At 32.8% G+C, this 20,298-nt stretch overlaps 1 protein-coding gene across 5 annotated transcripts in view; it reads left to right on the top strand.

Annotated features, from left to right (window-relative positions):
- The window catches only part of LOC115886681 (UNC93-like protein), a 231,945-nt gene that overhangs the window by 140,271 nt on the left and 71,376 nt on the right, over positions 1-20,298 (top strand). The window contains exon 2 of one of the 5 annotated variants that reach the window (XM_030905934.1): positions 939-1,076. The exons of the other annotated variants lie outside the window; for them this stretch is intronic. Coding sequence (XP_030761794.1) covers positions 939-1,076 — 138 coding nt within the window. The remainder of the gene's footprint in view (positions 1-938; positions 1,077-20,298) is intronic. 5 annotated transcript variants of the gene reach the window in all.

The raw sequence follows: 20,298 nt of genomic DNA, 5'->3' as shown, positions 1-20,298 counted from the left end.
ATACCTCGGATGCAAAATTACAAGCTCAGAATTCCTGGAAGAAGAAGTAAGGAAACAAGCCAATAAAGCTGCCGCAATATCAGGACATCTTAAATATCCCATATGGAAAAACAAACATTTAAGTACAGAATGTAAGTCAAGTATATACAAAACCTGCATACGACCAGTGATGACATATGGTGCGGAAACCAGAGCTGAAACATCAGTAACAAAGAGAATCCTACGAACTACTGAAATGAAGACCTTAAGAATGATAACTGGATACACATTGAGGGACAGACGTGCCAAACAAACGACGTTGTCCGATGGATAAGGCAGAGAAGAAGAGAATGGAACCAGCATGTCAATAGAATGGGCCCCGACAGAATGGCCATAATAATTCGCAACAACGTACCCCATGGCAGAAGACCTACTGGACGGCCACCTAAACGTTGGCAATACAGTTGGCAGTCAACCTCGCAAGAGTTGCTTAGACGAGGAGGAAACCGGAACTAAACAGGCGATACGCCTTCTAAAAGAAGAAGAAGAAGAAGAAGAAGTTACAGGGTGGTCAAAAGTGCCGCTAATACCTTCGAGAGAAGGATGGTACGGCTGTGCTCGACTTGGCGATATGTAGACGGGTTAATAAATTTCAAATAAAAATGAAATTATATAAAGTCAGATTGTGTTTTAAAAGTGTCTAAAAATACTAACTGAAAATACAACCAAAACTAAGCAAATTTACTTATCCACGTAGGTTATAAAATTTAAACGATGTAATGAAAATAATTAAAGTACACAAATCAATAGGAAAGATGAAGGCAACCTGATGCTGTTTTTTTTTGGTCATTTGTAACATATCAGTGTCACATTATTTTTGATATATTTGTTATCTAAAGCGATATTTTATATATTATGTTGTAACATAGCGTTGTTATTGATCGTGTAATTTCTTTAAGATGAATTTCCACATACCACCTGAGACGAGAAAGAAGTACTCCCTGGAACTGTCCAGTTTGACGGACCTTTTCAAGCCTTTGCCGTTGGAAAGGAAGGCCTCGGTTCGCAGTTTCTACTGGAACATAGTGGACGATGCGGTAAATAGGCCTTGCAGAGCCCATTTTTCAGTTTGGCCGCTTATTTTTGCTCGATTTTTGACTTGCTTAGTCAAAGCTTGATTGTTTTGAGTATCTTTATTTTGCTCGGATTTTAGAATAGATGTAAGGCTTTTTGCAGAAAGAGAAAAAACAGGTATATGTTGTTTGTCATTTTGAAAATTATACAGGATGTTTCAAAAAACATGTGCCATCTCTCGTGGGTAGATTCTTCACGTAAAAATAAGATTTATTTTTCATATCAACATAGGTCCGATTCTGCTTTGTTTCGTGACTGTAGGGTGTTAATTTTTTTTTTTTTCGATTTATTATAATTTTCTTCCAAGTACTTCTAGCGATTCTAATGAAATTTTGAGGGTAAAAGTTACTATAATTGCGACATATTTTAATGCTAAAAAATTGTCGACGTATTCACCATGTGCATATAGGTTATCACTGGAATATTCTTGTGAGCGAAACAGAGTGTAAGCCGTTTAATGCGGATTAAAAATTGTCTCTTGATATTTTGTCGATTTCGGCCTCCTTGATGAGATAAACAGAATTTTACTAATTTGCCTTGATCCAAGTCTACAGCAACCTTTAAACAAATTTAATATAATTAACCTGCGAAAGTGCTAAATAAGTACTCATTGATTCCTCATCAAAAAATTTGAAAAAAGTTCCTATAAACATGGGTAATAGATAGTTTTAAAAAATTAGATAAAATATTTAATTTATTAATCTTATTTTTATTAATTGTGATTAATAAAATTGCATTTATCTCATCAAGGAGATCGAGATCGACAAAATATCAAGATACAACGTTTAATTAATTTCATTAAACGGCCTATACAATTTTGCTATCAAAAGAATCACAGTCAGTGGCGCACATATGTTTTTTTTTTCGAAAAATTTTCCAGTGATAACCCATATGTGTTAAAATATATGTAGCACTTCTAGTAACTTTACCTCAAAATCTCGAATTCGAATCACTTAAAGCAATTGAAAGAAAATTAAAATAAATCAAAATAACCAAGAATTTAACCTCTTGTAGATACGAAACAAATCAGAATCGAACTTATTAGTCAAAGAGCTGGCAACATAAAAAACCATGCCCCTTTCGCGTTGTCTGTCGGCATTTTAGCCACGAGAAAAATGTCTGTCAACAAGTTTACACGTTTCCTAATAATAAATAAAAGCTATTTGGCAATTATAACTCGTGTACCTTGTAATATTTTTAGTGTCAAAATTTCACCCTTTTGATTGGCCGCTCCCGCTTTAAGCCCCGAGAACGCGCTGGCAGACATGACTATTTCTCAATGGCTACACCAAAGGATACTTCACAAGAAAAATTAGCCATGTAACGATGATAAGGTTTTTTATACAGCCAGCTCTCCCTCTATATGTTGATATGAAAATTAAATCTTATTTTTATGTAAGGAATCTGCCCAGGAGAGATGGCACACGTTTTTTTAAACGCCCTGTATATTAGTACAGTGGCAAACTAAAAATAGAATAACTCCACTAAAAAAATTAAACCTCATTCTGAACCTCCCCATTAGTCATTTTCAATTATTAGTAGAAAAAAATAACAAAATTTTAGCTTTTCCACTAATTATACCTCAAAGTTTACGAGAGATGTCATTTTGGCTTTTTATTATCTTCCATCAAGAGAAATTGTGGTTAAAAATCAAAAGTTGATCGTTTTATATAAGCTCAATATTATAGACTTTCTCTATGGATACAACAGACTAACGCAAGTTGTGGCTAGGATGTTTTATTAATTTTAATTGTGTTTTTTAGACATTGTGAATGATCGTAATCTAAAAAGTAATTGAAACCACTAATATATTCCTCTAATTGCGAGGTTTTGAATGAATCTTAAGAGTTTTTTTAAGAAAAACATATAAATCTGTTTTTTCCTTGCATGAGTCCATCTCCAACATCGATCGTTGTTATTCAATTCATATTTTTTATAATGCAAATTCATTATTCAAAGGACGTCATACTGGATGCATTCGAATTCATATTTATGTTGCACGAATTGTATGTTATTTTTTTTCTCTCTGATATATGGAATATCGCTTTGGCCAGCATGAAACAATTAAGATTACAAATTATTACTTTGTTTTTTTTTGATAAAACATACAGGTATGTGTTTTTTAATGCCCGACACTAACCTTCAGGCTTTTTTATGTTTGGATTTAAATTAACAATGGACTAATTACTGAGAATTGCATTTTTTTTGTATTGTGTAAAATATATTTCGTTTTCAGGTATTAGTCCAGTAAATGAAGGTTGTAACCCCGGCCTAATTCGTCAACTGGGACTTTTCAGGGGGATTGTAGGTATACCTTTTAGGGTTTAGTTTTACTGAAAAAATTGTAACACCGTACTCGGTCAGTTTTGGCCAAAAAAAATTGCCCCAAATGGCCTAAAAATCAGTTTTTCGCAAATATCTTCAAAAATATACAATTTCCAATTTGTTTTTCTCGGAATAAGAAATGAAGCTTAGGTAATTACCTACAAAAATGACCCTTCTCATTTTTTACGTAGAATTAGTAGTTTTCGAGATATTCCGCCTCGAAAATCCCTGAAGTTTTAACGCTTCGGAGATATATTTCATTAGCGTATCATTGATTGATAGGACAAATTGTTCAATAACTCGGCTAAAATTTAATATTTTTAGATGATTCAAATTTCTTTTAAAAGGTAGAATCAACAGCTATTACATTTTGTAACTTGTTTGGATTTTGTCATATTTTATAGTAATAAAAAAACCGGGCAAACATTCCTTGACCCAAAAATTTTCAGATTTTTACAAACTTCTTCATATTTTTACTAACAACAGCTTATTTGTCAAGATTTTTTTTAACAGTTTAGAGCTTAGAGCCTTGTTAAGCAACTCAGAAAATTTGAAGTATTTGTTTAATCACATTTTAATAAAAAAAATATTCGTGAGTGGCTTTTTCCGGTTCTTGGGGATTTCCGGAGTGTATCGTAAACCAAAGAAAATTGCATAATAACTTTATAAGTAACAAGTCAGTGCGAGTGTCAGAAATCACAAGTATTTTCATATACAATAATTTTATAAGTCATGTTCTTTTGTAGTAGGTAATTTCGAACTTTTGCCAGTGATATTTCCAACTCCTCATTGATGTTTGTTACTTATAAAATTTTCATGCAATTTTCCTTTTTCCTTCCAAAAAGCGGAAAAGGCCACTCACGAATTTAAAACTTTTTTGAATTAAAACGTTGAAAACGTTTTTTATTAAAATGTCATTAAACAAATACTTCAAACTTTCTGAGTTGCTTAAAAAGACTCTAACAACAACTGTTAAAAGAAATCTTGAGAAATAAGCTATTATTAGTGAAAATATGAATAAGTTTGTAAAAATCAATCAATGATACGCTTATGAAATATATCTTAGGAACGTTAAGACGTGGAGAGAAAATTCAGGGATCTTCAAGGCAGAATACATATCTCAAAATCTACTAATTCTATGTAAAAATTGATAAAAATCATTTTTGTAAGCAATTACCTAAGTTTCATTTTTTTATTCCAAGAAATATTTGGTAAATTGCATATTTTGGCATACATTTGCAAAAAACTAATTTTTGGTACATTTGGAATCATTTTTTCGGCCAAAGCTGGCCGGGCACGGTGTTAAATTTTTCCTCTAAAACTACTCCCTAAAAGGTACACAATCCGCCTAATAAGATCGAGGAATTACGCCGAGACTTGGGTCTTTTCGTGTTCTTATTTACCGGACTATATCGAATAATTGGAATAAAGATAAAAATAAATCAAATTGTAGATTGTATGCGAGTGTCATTTTATATTTTTATTTCCATAACGATTTCGTTGTTGTACTTATAATCTAAAATCTAGCTACATTTTCGATAGAAAATTTTGAGAAAGCTGGTTCTTTAATATATCTTTTGCTATGCTCTCCTGAACAGAGTGCGGACCGTTTGGCTGCCGATGCCGGTAGACGTTGCATTCACTACTGCTCATCACAGCACATTAGTCCTGTTTTTTCAGGAACTAAGAAGGCTAGGACAAACCTATGTGTAACATATTTAAATGATGGGTTCTTGAGTTCCGTTTTAAGTCGGTTTCAGCTTGCGAAACATTGTAATCGATCATATTGGTAATGAACAGCATTTAATAAGATAATATTCTAAAGCATGTAGTTAGACATTTTTATATTGCTGTCGCATCTTTTAAAATAACTGAATTTCAACCTCCTAAACATTGAGGTTATAGGGTATAATTATCATATTTTATATCCTCATTAAAATTTTCATTTTTTATGACCATCCTACTAAAATAGATCATTAAAGTAATTATTTTTATATGCACCAGTAACAGAATATAAGTATCTATGACAGATGTTGTGGTTAAATTTTTATTATACTTTAATAAAACAGGGTACTATTCTCGGAATTCTAAAATTTAAAATAGTTACAGACAGAAAAATATTGGCAATATGCCTAATACATGGCAATATCCCGGAAAACTTCAATAACATATTGTTTTCCGAAAAGATGATATACTGGGTGGTTCCTAACATATTTCCAATTTGACAATATTTCCAAATGTGAACTAGGATCTTCATGAAAAGGCGGAATACACTATGAGACTACGACACATACAAATCTTTAGTTACATTTCTACAATAGTTTTTAATAGACTTAAATTTTGATGCGTAGTACCAAGTGGTACGGTTAATTGTATGAAATTTTTGTGACGGACGGATAATAAAATTGTTAGATATTTTCTCAAACGCTTTCAGTTAATCTAAATGCTAACTAGGATGCCTTAAATTATACCTTATTTAATAGTCGAGACAAAACAATTTGAATGGATAACAATATAAGCGATTTTTGTTGTAAATCTCATTGTTTTTAAAACAGGATAATGGTTACAAGTAATAAATTTTGAACGCATGTCAGAAAACTTAGGCTGTATTCCGTTGCAAAACCAGGCGAACCAGACCGGTAAATCACGGTAAACCTGAAAAACATCGGTTTGATACGGAACGGTTTGGTAAAATACTGGAAACGTCAAATGTTGACGTTTTCTAAGTTTCAATACCTTTATTATAAAATATAATCTTTTATGCATTTTTAATGTACCTATTCTCTGCTTTTACGTTTGCTTCTTCTTTTCAATGGAGTTTAATATTCAAAAGTACTTTATTAATAAACTGTTAAACTCGTTAGACAGCTCAAGTGAAGATTTGCAGGTCCAATATTAAAACAGATCAATAATAAATAAACAAATCTAATCAATATTTATATTTTTATAGCTTACAAAACATTCACGATTACTTGTTATCTTGTTTTTCATGTTTTCTTTAAATGTTCCTGACTTTAAGAAACAATGGCTGCATGATAAGTTTAAATGGTCCTAAAAAGTCATTCTATTTAGTTAATGAAATTTATTTACCTTTACTGCCTACCTCCATTGCTTTTGGATGTAAATACAAAATATTATTACAAATTTTAGAAATTAAATGAGAATTTCACTCGAACTTCCAATATTTGCTTGATTTCTGTCACATAAATGACATTGATTGACAAACAAAACCAGAAAAACCAGCCATCTCGCACTGGTTAGTTTGGTGACAGTTATAACCGAATTTTTCAGGAACCGTTTTCCGTAATAAGAAAACTTTCAGGAAACCGACCCGACAGAAACGGAACATAAAACCATAACCAAGGTAAGCAACGGAATACACCCTTAAGTGTTCTCTTGCGACGATATTAAGTGACGTTGCCGTTGTTACAACAATTTTAGATTCAAGACATTCGAAGCAATCAAATTCGTATTAAATTTTAACTATAAAACAGTGAAACACGAAAGGAACCAAACGAATGGTTGAATCCAAAGCAATCAAAACACGATTGTCGAGACAGTTGCCTAATTCAAAGGGTATGCGTATAGCATAATTGAAGGCTTTCCCTCTAATAAGGGGCTATAAGTTTTAAGTAAATGAAGAAAAACGATTTTCTACGGTTTGCGTATTGATAATCATATTCAAGTGGTACTAACATCAACTTTATTAATCCCCGGTTATAAAAAGTTGCACAACACAAATAATAATAAACCAGTATTAGAGATATATGTAATAAAATCTTGAGTCCCGGAAATAAGGGTTTATGTGAAATGTAACATAAACCCTTATTGCAGGCAACCAATTTAGATTGCAATTTTTTTTTCTGGATGCTTTTATTCAAATTAGAGGAACAAACTTCTACGCTAATTGAAACCAAGAACAGTTAACCTAATAGGACTGCTCATTCAGCCAAAAGTGTCCGCCAGGTGCATGCGAAAACTACTCGCTTTGTGACGTCATTGTAGTCCTTGTCATGGTTATTAATCCTTATCCGGCAACCAATAATACACACACGTGCATTATTAGTTGCCGAATGCAAAATGTTCATTATTTAGTTTATTTATTTAAACACCTTATATGTATGCAGCATAGAAAATTAACTGTATAAATCGTATTAAATACTCGGATAATGCATTTTTAAGAACAGCAGTTCCCAACATCACCTTTTGCAAGCATTCTTTTTAGAGTGCTTCCATATTTTGCTTTAAAATAATTAATAAACAAAAATATCGTAGGCACTTAGTAAGCACTTTGTCACAATCAACAACACGAAATGAACGTATTTATACACTCTGTAGCTCTAAAAACTTTAAAGACACCTTTTCCCCATTTAAAATTGACAAAATAATTAACTCAAAATTTCTCAGCTGTTATTTTTATAAGTTTACCATAGGCAACTAAAAATACATACTATCATGACAAGGATTACAATGACGTCACAACTGTCAGCTGAAGCGCGGGAAGAGGCGAACGTACGTCTTATGAGGATGAGCAATCCTATTGAAACCACTAATTTATTCTACTAATTGCGAGCTTCTGAATGAAGCTTAAATATCAATCAAAATTTCAATTATAATTAGTGAATTTATTAACAAATTTATATAAAAGATTAAAATTAACATTCCTAATTTTTTGTGTAGAAATTTAAAATTGACGTGAATTTATAAATGTGGAAATATGAAGAATGTGTATAACGCGGGAGGTGGCAACACTGCAAGGTTTAGATACATCGGCACCGTAGAGAAATCTCGGGTGATTAAACAAGTGGCACTAAAAAGTTTTTTAAATTTCCCGGAAAATATCAAGAAAAATTTAAAATTTTCAACATTTTTTAAGTGTGTTTCTAGGATCGAAATACCGGGTGCTTCTCAAAAGTGACTCACCCCTATAACTTTTTTATTTTTTCAGATAAAAAAACGGGGTTTGGTATGATAGTATATGACATAAATTAGGATTGATTGACGTATTCAACTGTTTTTAGTCACTTCCTGTTTCACCGGAAATGACTACAACTTTTGATTTTTTAATGGCACCCTAGGTATTTTTTAGTTTATTCGATAGAAAATGACATTCTGAATAGAATGACATATCATATGTCAACTTTTGACATTTTCGCTTAATAAAAAATCGTATTTTAAATTTCAATCCAGAGTGCCATAGCTATGTTAAAAACACTAATTTTTAATCAGCGAGCCTTGGAAAAATAGATTTGATAGTCTGATGTTTTTACTGTCTTGTCCTGACCGGTTAAAAGATGCCCAAATCGTATTTTAATCATATCTAAATTTTTTCAAATGGAACGAGGGTGGCTCATTAGCATATTTGGAAAAAGCATTTTTTTACGAATAATTTCATACCACACACTTGGTATTTCAGTCAAATTTTCGTTATGAACTGCCATGTTATAATTTCAAATAAACCATAGGCGCAAATGTCAAAAGTTGACATGCGATATGTCATTCTATTCAGATTGTCATTTTCTATCGAATAAAGTAAAAAAAATACCGAGGGTACCATTTAAAAATCAAAAATTGTAGTCATTTCCGGTGAAACAGGAAGTGACCGAAAACAATTGAATACGTCAATCAATCCTAATTTATGTCATATACTAAAATACCAAATCTCGTTTTTTTTTAACTGAAAAAGTAAAAAAGTTATAAGGGTTGTGAGACGACTTTTGATACGACCCGGTATATTACCAGTTAAAATATCTGCACTTATTTCTGAGACACCCTGTATAATAATTTGCATAAAATTAACAATAGAAATTTCCAAATTAAACGCATCTTCTATGTGTATGTAATAACTAATCGACTGTTTCCGCAAAACTAGAGAGATGAATTGCCGTCGGAACGTCAGCGTTCGGGAAATCTGGTGGCTTGAAAACGATTTCGATTGTTTTTAAATTTTTTTTCGTAATTTTTTACCTATTTTGTACGTACGATTTTATTATGCTCGATGGCAAGCGGAACAAAATGGCGACTCGACCACAGACAAGGTCGATTTACTCGCCGTAGATTCGCTTAAATACTACAGGAAGTCCGGTTCTGTGTTTTTCCGGACGATCTGCTCATCCCAAGAACACATTTCATTTAAAAAAAAAACAGTAAAAAACGGGAAAATTTTAGGAAGTGTTTCTAAAAATTGAGACGTTCTGTACAGAGTGGGTCAAATTCGACGCTTTTAAATGGAAGCACCCCTTCCTATAGGAGACAAAAACTAATATCGGTGTCTGTAGCTCAATTTTTGTCAAAAACATGATAGTGAAAACCGCATATCGATATCTGTTACCGTTTAGGAGTTACGGGGTGTTTTTTTCAAAAATATGCATTTTTAACATATCGCTTTAACTTTTTTTGCTATGGAAAATTTTGTATTTTTATTAAAACATTTCCAAAGCACCTTTACGTAAATTTAATGGTTTAAGCATAATTTTTTAAAATTAATAATTTAGAATTATTAACAGAAAATTTGATTTTTATATGGGACACACTGTATATATTTAATTTATTGAAAAGAATTTAAATTACCTTTCAAAAAATACAGACATACTTGATATTTTTGCTCGATTCTCTTCGAGATATAGGTATAGCAATAAAATCGCCCGCTTTAAATAAGTAGGCTTTGAACGACACCGGCCATGGAAAAAAATTCTATTGTGAGGCATCAATTAAAAGATGGATAACAATTTCCTATTAGACCTCCAGAATTTTATTACAATTTAAAATATATTTAACTAACATCAACACATTTTAAGCTATATCTATTAACCATAAAAATCCAAACACCAAAACTTCAAGACATGCTGATTTTTTCTTCAAGGTGTTCGACATAAATCGGCAGCGCTTCTGTTATGTGGACAGACAGGGGAGTTTTTGAACATTTCTCGCGGAATGGAAGTAACTCAGTAGGTTAAAAAATACCCTCTCAGATATGCTAACTGCGTCTTTAATTCCGTCTAGATTTATCTACGGAAGAATAAGGAACCTTTGTTCTTCCACCAAATATATCCATAAGGAAACCGTATAATCTGACATTCGTAAATATTATTGTTTATTAAATTTTTGTTTAGAAATTATAGGTCATCGTTCTGTCTGGTTGCATAATTGCGGAGATATTCTCAAACATTCGCTGGGCACTAAGTAGAGGCGGCCTCGATGGCCAACGACTAGGATCTTGGTTAACTATTCCGGTATTCTTGAAATTGGCTGCAAAAATTTTGCTGATGCTTCAGCGTTCAGAGGCGGTGCGTCGTCTTGCTGGAAAAATATGTTTTCGAGTTCCATTAAGGGCATATCATCAATAAAAGGTCCAAAGCCTACTAGTTAACTAAAGTGGCGAACTTTTAAAATTCTGTATTTCGAAGAGATTATAACTAAATATCAGAGGTAATATATGAATATTTTGGAAAGGTAATTAAAATTCTTTTCAGTTAAATAAAAATATAGAGATTATTTAAATAAAAAATGAATTTTCTGTTGATGTTTCTTAAATTATTTGCGTTTAAAAAATTCTTAAACCATTAAATTCTACGTAAAAAGATGCTTTAGGATAATGTTTTCATAGAAATACAAAATTTTCCATAGTAAAAAGATTACAACGATTATTTAAAAATGCACATTTTAGCTTAAAAAGAAAGTCGTAAACATTACTAATATTAATGTTTAATAAAGCTTTTGATTTATAAATAAAAGATCATCAAATAGGAAAGAAATAAATTTACTATTTGGGGTTTTTCACCGCCAATGTTTTTGATGAAGTAACACCTGTCCAGACCACGACTACCTCCTTTCATAGAAAAATTGTTTCGAAACAAAAAGCGTCGAGTGAAGCCTACGATTGTGGACCAGCCCCAGTTGTTTCTATAGGGTATCTTCTTCACCATCGAAATATTCAAATTTTGATACTGCCAGTCAGAGGTTCTGTTTTTGAAAAAATGCAGGGTGAAACGGATCGTGGCTATCTTGATCGGTTTCTAAGCTGGGGGGATTCTCAAATTTTAGTAGCTTTTTTGAAGGTGTTCGATAGTTTGTTTTATTTCAACAACAATGCAAAAATGAATTAAACATTCTAAAGGCACTTTTCTGTGTAGAATGCAGAGCGTAGTCGGACTTTTTCGGAAAAATATTTTTTTTTAGATATTAACTATATTAATGTTTTTTTTTTTAAATACAACCCCCTGTATATTTAAACTATATTTAATAACAATAAAAATAAATAGCAAACCAAGACATGAGATTTTCCTACAGGTGTTCGATATATCGACCGTCTTCTGTTATGGACAGACGGGAGTTTTTGAACATTTCTCGCGGAATTCATTAACTCAGTAGGGGTGAAAGATACCCTCTCATAACTGCTAAGTATTTCTAATTTTGTCTAGATTATACGGAAGAATAAGGAACCTTATCTTCCGCAAATATATCCATAGGATTAGATCCATGGGCAATTGTCAGGCGGCCTTTCACCTGTCAACTTTAAAATTCCAATTTATTTAAAGATATCGACTTTCCTCTTGGTAGGTCAGGCCGAGTATAGTCTATAAAACGAATAACTTTGAATTTTGACCGTTATTTTTTACCAACATAGCAAATATAAAATTTCTCTATCAAAAAAGTTACTGATATTTTTTAAATTGAGTGCCTGAACGAATCAGATAGGTGTGTCTTTTTACTTTCGTGAAATAGAAAAGGAAAATAATAAAACAAGTGACAGTTCTTCCTCTTCTTGCAAAAAAACAACACAAAATGTCATAATTGTCAAAAGTAAAATATCATCAGCTTTTGACATTTCTAAATATCAGACCAATTCCGTCTCTAATAGAACAGTATCGAAGCGAGATTTATGACGTCACGCTAGTTAGGTATTACGGATTAATAAACGGATTAATAAATATGTTGTAGAATACATGGAAAATTATTCCTCGTATTTTTGGTTTGTATTTTAAAAATGATATAAGTAGTTTACATAAAATATACATAATATACAGTTAATAAATACAATATTCAAATTTGTTATAGTAATAAATACTTTGGCAAATAAACTATGAATCATACAAATGCAGCAAATGTTTTACAATATACTGAAATGAATCGGTACCTTAAGATAATGGGTAAAACGTAAAATATATTTTTAAATTTTGGTTTTGAAAATCGATCTAATTTAACAAAACCATCTAAATATCTACTAACAGTGATGTATTATTATTTGAATTCACAAAAAATGTAATGCCCATATTTTGCAAGTATCCAATTTTCGAAAAAATTATATTTGCAAATAATACAATATCATGGAATAAAGGCGTCAGCGATGGTCTCCTAAAATAAAGATTGCTGTAATTTATACGGCTGTTCTATTAGAGACGGCATTGCGTCAGCATGGCCGCAAGTTGCTAACCTAATAAAATTAACACTAGAAAAGCCCGCGGGAACTGTCAAATTCAAAGTTATTCGTTTCACAGACTATATTAAAGGAAACAAGCGAATATCTAAAATCAAATAAAAATAAGTATGACAGAAACAAAAAGGACATATTTTAATACAAACTCAACAGGTTACTTCAATGGGGCTTATAAAAACACAAAGACTACATTAAATATTCAAACTGCTGCCCATTAATATCTAGAAGGAGTTGGCACCGTCTCTGCCGTGTATGTTGGTTACACTTTACAAAGGCACAACAAAACTATCTTGTAACTCTTCTAATGTTCTATTTGCATTTCGATAAATTTCGTTTTTCAGAGAGTCCCAGAGAAAGAAGTCCAAGGGAGTGATATCAGGTGACCTAGGTGGCTAGGATTAAACGATTTTCTGACCTTTTAAAAATGGCTGGTTTGGTTGCTCGCGCTCAAAATATAAATCAGCTGCCATTTGCTTATGTTTTTTAGACTCAATATAACATTCTAACATATTATATTTCTCAAAATTTTCAAATTTACTCATTTTTTTATCATTTAAAATACACACACTTCAATCTGTTGAAATGAAATGTCACGCATCCCATCAAAGGTATGTGCCGATCACCATGACAACCGTTTACTTTGTTACTCGGCGCGACCTACTACTAACTGGATATTTAAAAAAAAATTGAAATATTGAGGATAATAGTGAAAATAAATATAGAGTGTTATATATTTTCTAGAAGCCCATGCCAAGCCGAATCAGGAAATTTAAAAATATTCAGGGGGTTCTATTTAAAAAAACAGAAGTATAGTTAATATCTAAAAAAATATTTTTTCGAAAAAGTCTCGGATTCTGACACTGCATTCTACACAGGAATGTGCCTTTAGAATGTATAATTCATTTTTCGTAGTTGGCTGAAATAAACAAACTATGAACATCTTCAAAAAATTACAAATTTGAGAAACCCCCTGTAACTGAAACCGATCAAGATAACCACGATCCGTTTGCGGCATTGTGATTTTTTCAAAAAAAGAACCCGAGACTGCAGTATCAAAATCTGAATATTTTTTACGCTTTCCTAGATACCCTATAGAAACAATCAAAATGGTCCACCCTGTACAGGGTGGGTCAAATTCGACGCTTTTAAATAGAAACACACTTTTCTATAGGAACTGAGCGGAAACTAATATCGGTGTCTGGACTTCAACTTTCATCAAAACATGATGGTGAAAAGCAAATACATCAATATCTCTGTAGTTTCGGAGTTACGGGGTGTTTTTCAAAAATGTGCATTTTAACAAATCGCTGTAACTTAGGATATGGAAAATTTTGACATATCTATGAAAACATTTCCAAAAGCACCTTTTTACGTAGAATTTAATGGTTTAAGTATAATTTTTTAAAATTAATAATTTAAGAGTTATCAACAGAAAATTGATTTTTATTTGGGACACCCTCTATATTTTAATTAACTGAAAAGAATTTAAAATTACCTTTCAAAAATATAGCACACGTGATATTTGTTATAATTCTCTTCGTATGCTAGAATTTTTACAAAAGTTCGGCGTTTTTTTCTAGTACAGGCTTTGGACCCCTTATTGATGATATGCCTTTAAAACAGAGCGCTGTCGCCGCTGCACTTTACGTTACTGATGAGAGCAATAGCAATGCGAGGCGCAGTAGCTGCATGTAAACGACGCTCCGCCTCTGAACGCTGAAGTTATCAGCAAAATTTTGCAGCCAATTTCCAAGAATAATTGAAGAACTAACCATGATCCCAGCCGTTGGCCGTCGAGGCCGCCTGACTTAGTGCCCATGGATCTAATCTTATGGATATATTTGCGGGAGAATAAAGGTTCCATATTCTTTCGTATAATCTGAACAAAAATTAGAAATTCTTAAATAGCAGTTATGAGAGGATATCTTTCACCCCTACTGTGTTAATGAATTCCGCGAAAATGTTCAAAACTGCCCTGTCTGTCCATGACAGACTGTCGATAAGTCGGACACCTGTGCAAATCCTCAAGTCTTGGTTTGCTATTAATTTTTATTGTTATTAAATATAGTTTAAATGTGTTGATATGATGGTTAAATATAGTTTAAATTGTTATAAAAATTCTGCATCTCTCATAGCAAATATTATTTTCGTTTTAACTGATGCTCTGAGCTAAATTTTTGCATTACAGCCAGTTAACGTTCAAAGCCTACTTATTTAAAGCTGGCAAATTTTTATATATACTCTGTATCTCGAAGAGGAATCGAGTAAAATATCAAGTGGGTTATATTTTTGGAAAGGTAATTTTAAATTCTTTTCAATAAATTAAAAATATACAGGGTGTCCCATATAAAAAATCACATTTTCTGTTGATAATTCTTAAATTATTAATTTAAAAAAAATTATACTTAAACCATTAAATTCTACGTAAAAAGATTGCTTTGGAAATGTTTTCATAAAAATACAAAATTTTCTAAGCAAAAAGTTACAGCGTTTTGTTAGAAATGCACATTTTTTGAAAAACACCCGTAACTCGAAACGATAACAGATATCGATATGCGGTTTTCACCATCATGTTTTTGACAAAAATTGGGTTCCAGACACCGATATTAGTTTATGTCTATCTCCTATAGAAAAGGGTGTTTCCATTTAAAAGTGTCGAATTTGACCCACCCTGTACAAGTCGAAACAGCTAGAGGTTTGGTTTGGTTAGGAATCCGGAAGCTTTTTTATTTATCAATAAATTCACTCGCGGATTTGTTGCACTTTTCTGATGTTATTATATGCAAAATCGCTATCTTTTTTACAATTTGAAAAACTTGAACAATTTGTAATTTTGCAAAGATCACATCACTTCCTGAATGCATACCACTTCGAAATACTACCACCCCTCCCTGGGAATTATTTACCCCATCAATAAATAATACACTCATCAAATTAGACAAAAAAAGTACCCCTCCATCTTTAATCAAAACGTCATTTTACGGTCCTCATATTACACGGACCGGACGGTTCCAAATTCTCCCAGGCAGCAGGAAGCGCTGTATTACATAACAATATGTCTTATAAATATCGCTTACTTCTTACCACCAGCATTCTCTCTGCCGGACTTTTTGCTATTAAGGAATCACCTAAGAATAATCCCCAACCTACGTCCTTCCAAATGGGTGATATGTGCAGATTCACTAATTGTATTACAATGCCTAAACGAATTATCGCCAAAACATCCTCTAGCCGTTAAATCGTTTGACCTGCATCACTCCTCAATATCTAAAAGCTCAACTGTGGATCTAGTATGGCTTCCTAGCCGTGTGGGCATAAAAGGTAATGAAGATGCTGATAAGATTGTTAAGACTGCGGCGAACGATGGAGATTTTATACTACTTGGCATTTTTTATCCTTGAACTTAAATTTCTACATATGTCCACAATAAAAAGGGGAATTCAGGCGGAGTGGGAAATAACAGGAGATTCGAATAAACTATATAAATGTAAAGCCTAATTCTTCCAAGCTTTTGTAGCTCGGTGATTATCCAGAAATGAAGAAGTTATTTGGAATCGGCTCAGATTGGGTCTCCTTTTAAAGGTGCGTGGAGACTAACTGCTCTCTTTGTGACAACCAGTTAACAGTGCACCACCTCCTAATAGAATGTCCTTCCTTCATTAACTTAAGACAATCAGTTGGTCTGAACGGCGCGGCGCGGCGATCTGGCTTCCATATTTGACGCTAATAATCTACAGTCTTTGTTCCAATTTATTAGGGCATCTGGTTGATTGATTGATATAGTTTAATTTAACTTTAATTTGATCAATGCCGCTAAACGGCTTAGCAGCTGATGCGGCTTATATAAAATCCTTCCTTCCTTCCTTCCTTCCTTCCTTCCTTCCTTCCTTCCTTCCTTCCTTCCTTCCTTCCTTCCTTCCTTCCTTCCTTCCTTCCTTCCTTCCTTCCTTCCTTCCTTCCTTCCTTCCTCCTTCCTTCCTTCCTTCTTTTCCTTCCTTCCTTCCTTCCTTCCTTCCTTCCTTCCTTCCTTCCTTCCTTCCTTCCTTCCTTCCTTCCTTCTTCCTTCCTTCCTTCCTTCCTTCCTTCCTTCCTTCCTTCCTTCCTTCCTTCCTTCTCTTCCTTCCTTCCTTCCTTCCTTCCTTCCTTCCTTCCTTCCTTCCTTCATTCATTCCTTCATTATTCATTCATTCATTCATTCATTCATTCATTCATTTTCATTCATTCATTTCATTCCTCTTCCTTCCTTTCCTTCCTCCTTCCTTCTTCCTTCCTTCCTTCCTTCCTTCCTTCCTTCCTCCTTCCTTCCTTCCTTCCTTCTTCCTTCCTTCCTTCCTTCCTTCCTTCCTTCCTTCATTTTCATTCATTAAATTCATTCATTCCTTCATTCATTCATTCATTCATTCATTCATTCCTTCATTCATTCATTCATTCTTCATTCATCTTCATTCATTCATTTCATTTCATTCATTTATTCATTTCATTCATTCCTCATTCATTTCATTCATTTTCATTCATTCATTCATTCATTCGATTCATTTCATTCATTCCTTCCTTCATTCTATTCATTCATTCATTTCATTTCCTTCATTTCATTCATTTTCATTCATTCATTCCTTCATTCATTTTCCTTCATTTCATTTCATTCATTCCTTCCTTCATTCATTTTCATTTCATTCATTTCATTCATTTCCTTCCTTCCTTCCTTCCTTCCTTCCTTCCTTCCTTCCTTCATTTCTTCCTTTCCTTCATTCCTTCCTTCCTTTCCTTCCTTCCTTCCTTCCTTCCTTCCTTCCTTCCTTCATCCTTCCTTCATTCCTTCCTTCCTTCCTTTCTTCCTTCCTTCCTTCCTTCCTTCCTTCCTTCCTTCCTTCACCCTCAACTTTTCGAACCGATGCACAGTGGGGTATTTGACACTGACAGTTGATCGAAATTTTTTTATGTAGACCTTATATAAATTATTGCTATTTTCAATTAAATAAGGAGGAAATAATATGAACAAAATTAAGGATAATTCGTCGATTCTAAAAAAAGAAAGAAAAATCACTGTTCATTCATTCCTTCCTTCAGCGTTCCAGTATTCATATCCTTTCCTTCCTTCCTTCCTTCCTTCCATCCTTCCTTCCTTCCTTCCTTCCTTCCTTCCTTCCTTCCTTCTTTCCTTTGACACTGATAGTTGATCGAAATTTTTTTATGTAGACCTTATATAAATTATAGGAAATAATATGTATTAGTATATTGGCAAATTAGAGGAAACCAAGAATGTTTTTCTCATTTAATCAGCAAAATCGCAAAAAGTCGCAGTATTTTATTTTACTGTACGAAAGCCCAATGTTTACTAAGTAAAACGTATATAGACAATATGCTGAATTCTTCGAAATGCGCAACTAAATCTCTAAGTATAATAAAAATGTCACAAATTTAATCAAATTTTCTGAACGCCTAACTTTTAGTTGCAAAAAAAAGCATTAGTATAGAGAATATCAAAATAAATAATACGTTTTTGTAGAATACATACCTGCAGCTTGCTGAGCCATTTTCAATCAAAACGATAATATAAACGTAAAAAGAGCACAAGAACAACAACAATTTATAATTTTAAACATAAAATTTAGCCATTTACCTCTTATCTGTGAGAAGTAACAACTTTGACGTTTCGTTGAAACAATTTAACTTATCATTTATCTTTTTTTGGGAAATCTTAAACACATTTGCTTTTTCGAATTTCGATCACCTTTTTCATGCTAATACCCCACCGTGCGATGTCTCTAAATGGACGAAATCATCAGGATTTTCCTTAATTATGGCTCGATTAGAACCAAACTGGGCACATGGATAGAGGTACCAGAATGGAGTCCTCAGACAGACATTTTAATACAAATTTTTTGAAAGTTAATCAAATTATTTATTAATTTTCAATTTATTACTTTTTCAACATTCCAAACTACACTTTTTCAAATATTTCAATTTAATAGCTGTTAGTAAGAAGTTTCACACACAATTTTTTTTAATTCTCAACAGATATTATACGCTTATTTTAATTGTTGTTAAGGATCACCTGAATCTTTTTCTAAGAGAATATGATCTGCAGATTAACCAGTGACTTCACTAAGACTTTTTGACTAAGACATACTACATGAATACAATATTCTTAATTGCAATAAGCTAATTTTTATTATGTTTTGTTACTTCATTAACAAAATGCAAACAAAAACGACTTATGCATAAATGGAAAATACCTCTAAAAACATGTGTTTTGTTTGTTTAACAATACAAACATACAATGCGCTTCGGAGAAGGTACATATCCTGCTTGTTGTGTTCTTATATTTTACTAAATAATACTCCTAATAACTAACAAATTCAAAATAAAAAAATGAAAAGGTTTTTGTCCAGATTTTTAATGGTGTTTCTTTTGATTTGTTATATTTATCCTACCCGGCTTCTTAGAAACGCTTTTGTATGGTAATTCATCTTCGAGCAGACAGAAAAAAACGAAACATTTGTATTCGAATACAATTTGAACCGCGATGAGGTGTATAGGTATTCTTTTAGGCGCGAATGCGAGTCGTTCTACATTGCAACATTGCGTTGCAATTTCGATTGCAATCTGTAGTCGGAGGTATGGAATTATAGGCAAATAATTGCCGCAACAAAATATTATATTGTAATAGAAACACGTACATATACTTTCAGATAATTATATATCGCGTGGAAGTGAGTTTTATATGCCGGTGTTAGATCCTTTAAAAAACTTTTATCTTCGGTTTGGCAACAAATTAATGTTCTATCAAGGCTGTTTTATACTCTTTGAATAAGTAAAATTAGTCTTCAAACTTTTAGTTCTCTAGGAATCGTTCAAATTGTCTCAGGGCTTTGACGAAAGCCCGTAACTGAGACGGTTTATATTAGATCAAGCTTTTAACTTCCGCCCAATTGCACTCCTTCCAACGCTATCTAAGATCATAGAAAGGTTGGTTAAAAAAAGGCTGGTATTTTTTCTGTTTAAGTACAAAATACTAACTGAACATCAATTTGGATTTCGAAGCAACAAGTCCACAAATGACGCTATGTTTTCCCTCCTTAATAAAGTTTACTCCAGCCTAAATAACCGTCATTCTACAGCAACAATTTTCTGTGATTTTTCTAAGGCGTTCGACTGTGTAAATCATAAGATCCTAATTAATAAACTGCAGCACTATGGGTTCAGGGGAACATCTCTCGAATGGTTTACGTCGTATCTGAGCAACAGAAGTCGACTTGTGAAGGTGGATACCACGTTGTCACAAATTACCTATAACAGATGCGAAAGAAAGCGACTGCATCGGAAACCGCTCGGCAAACCCGACACGCCTATTGAGTGGTGTAAATACACCAGTCGTTTAGTCCGGAAACCTATGCTGTGTCGTATTCGCTTGCTGAAATGGT

The sequence above is a fragment of the Sitophilus oryzae genome, unplaced genomic scaffold, assembly GCF_002938485.1.
Source record: "Sitophilus oryzae breed Bouriz unplaced genomic scaffold, Soryzae_2.0 scaffold_494_pilon_pilon, whole genome shotgun sequence".
Taxonomy (NCBI): Eukaryota; Metazoa; Arthropoda; class Insecta; order Coleoptera; family Curculionidae; genus Sitophilus; species Sitophilus oryzae.
This window is presented reverse-complemented; position numbering and strand designations above follow the sequence as displayed.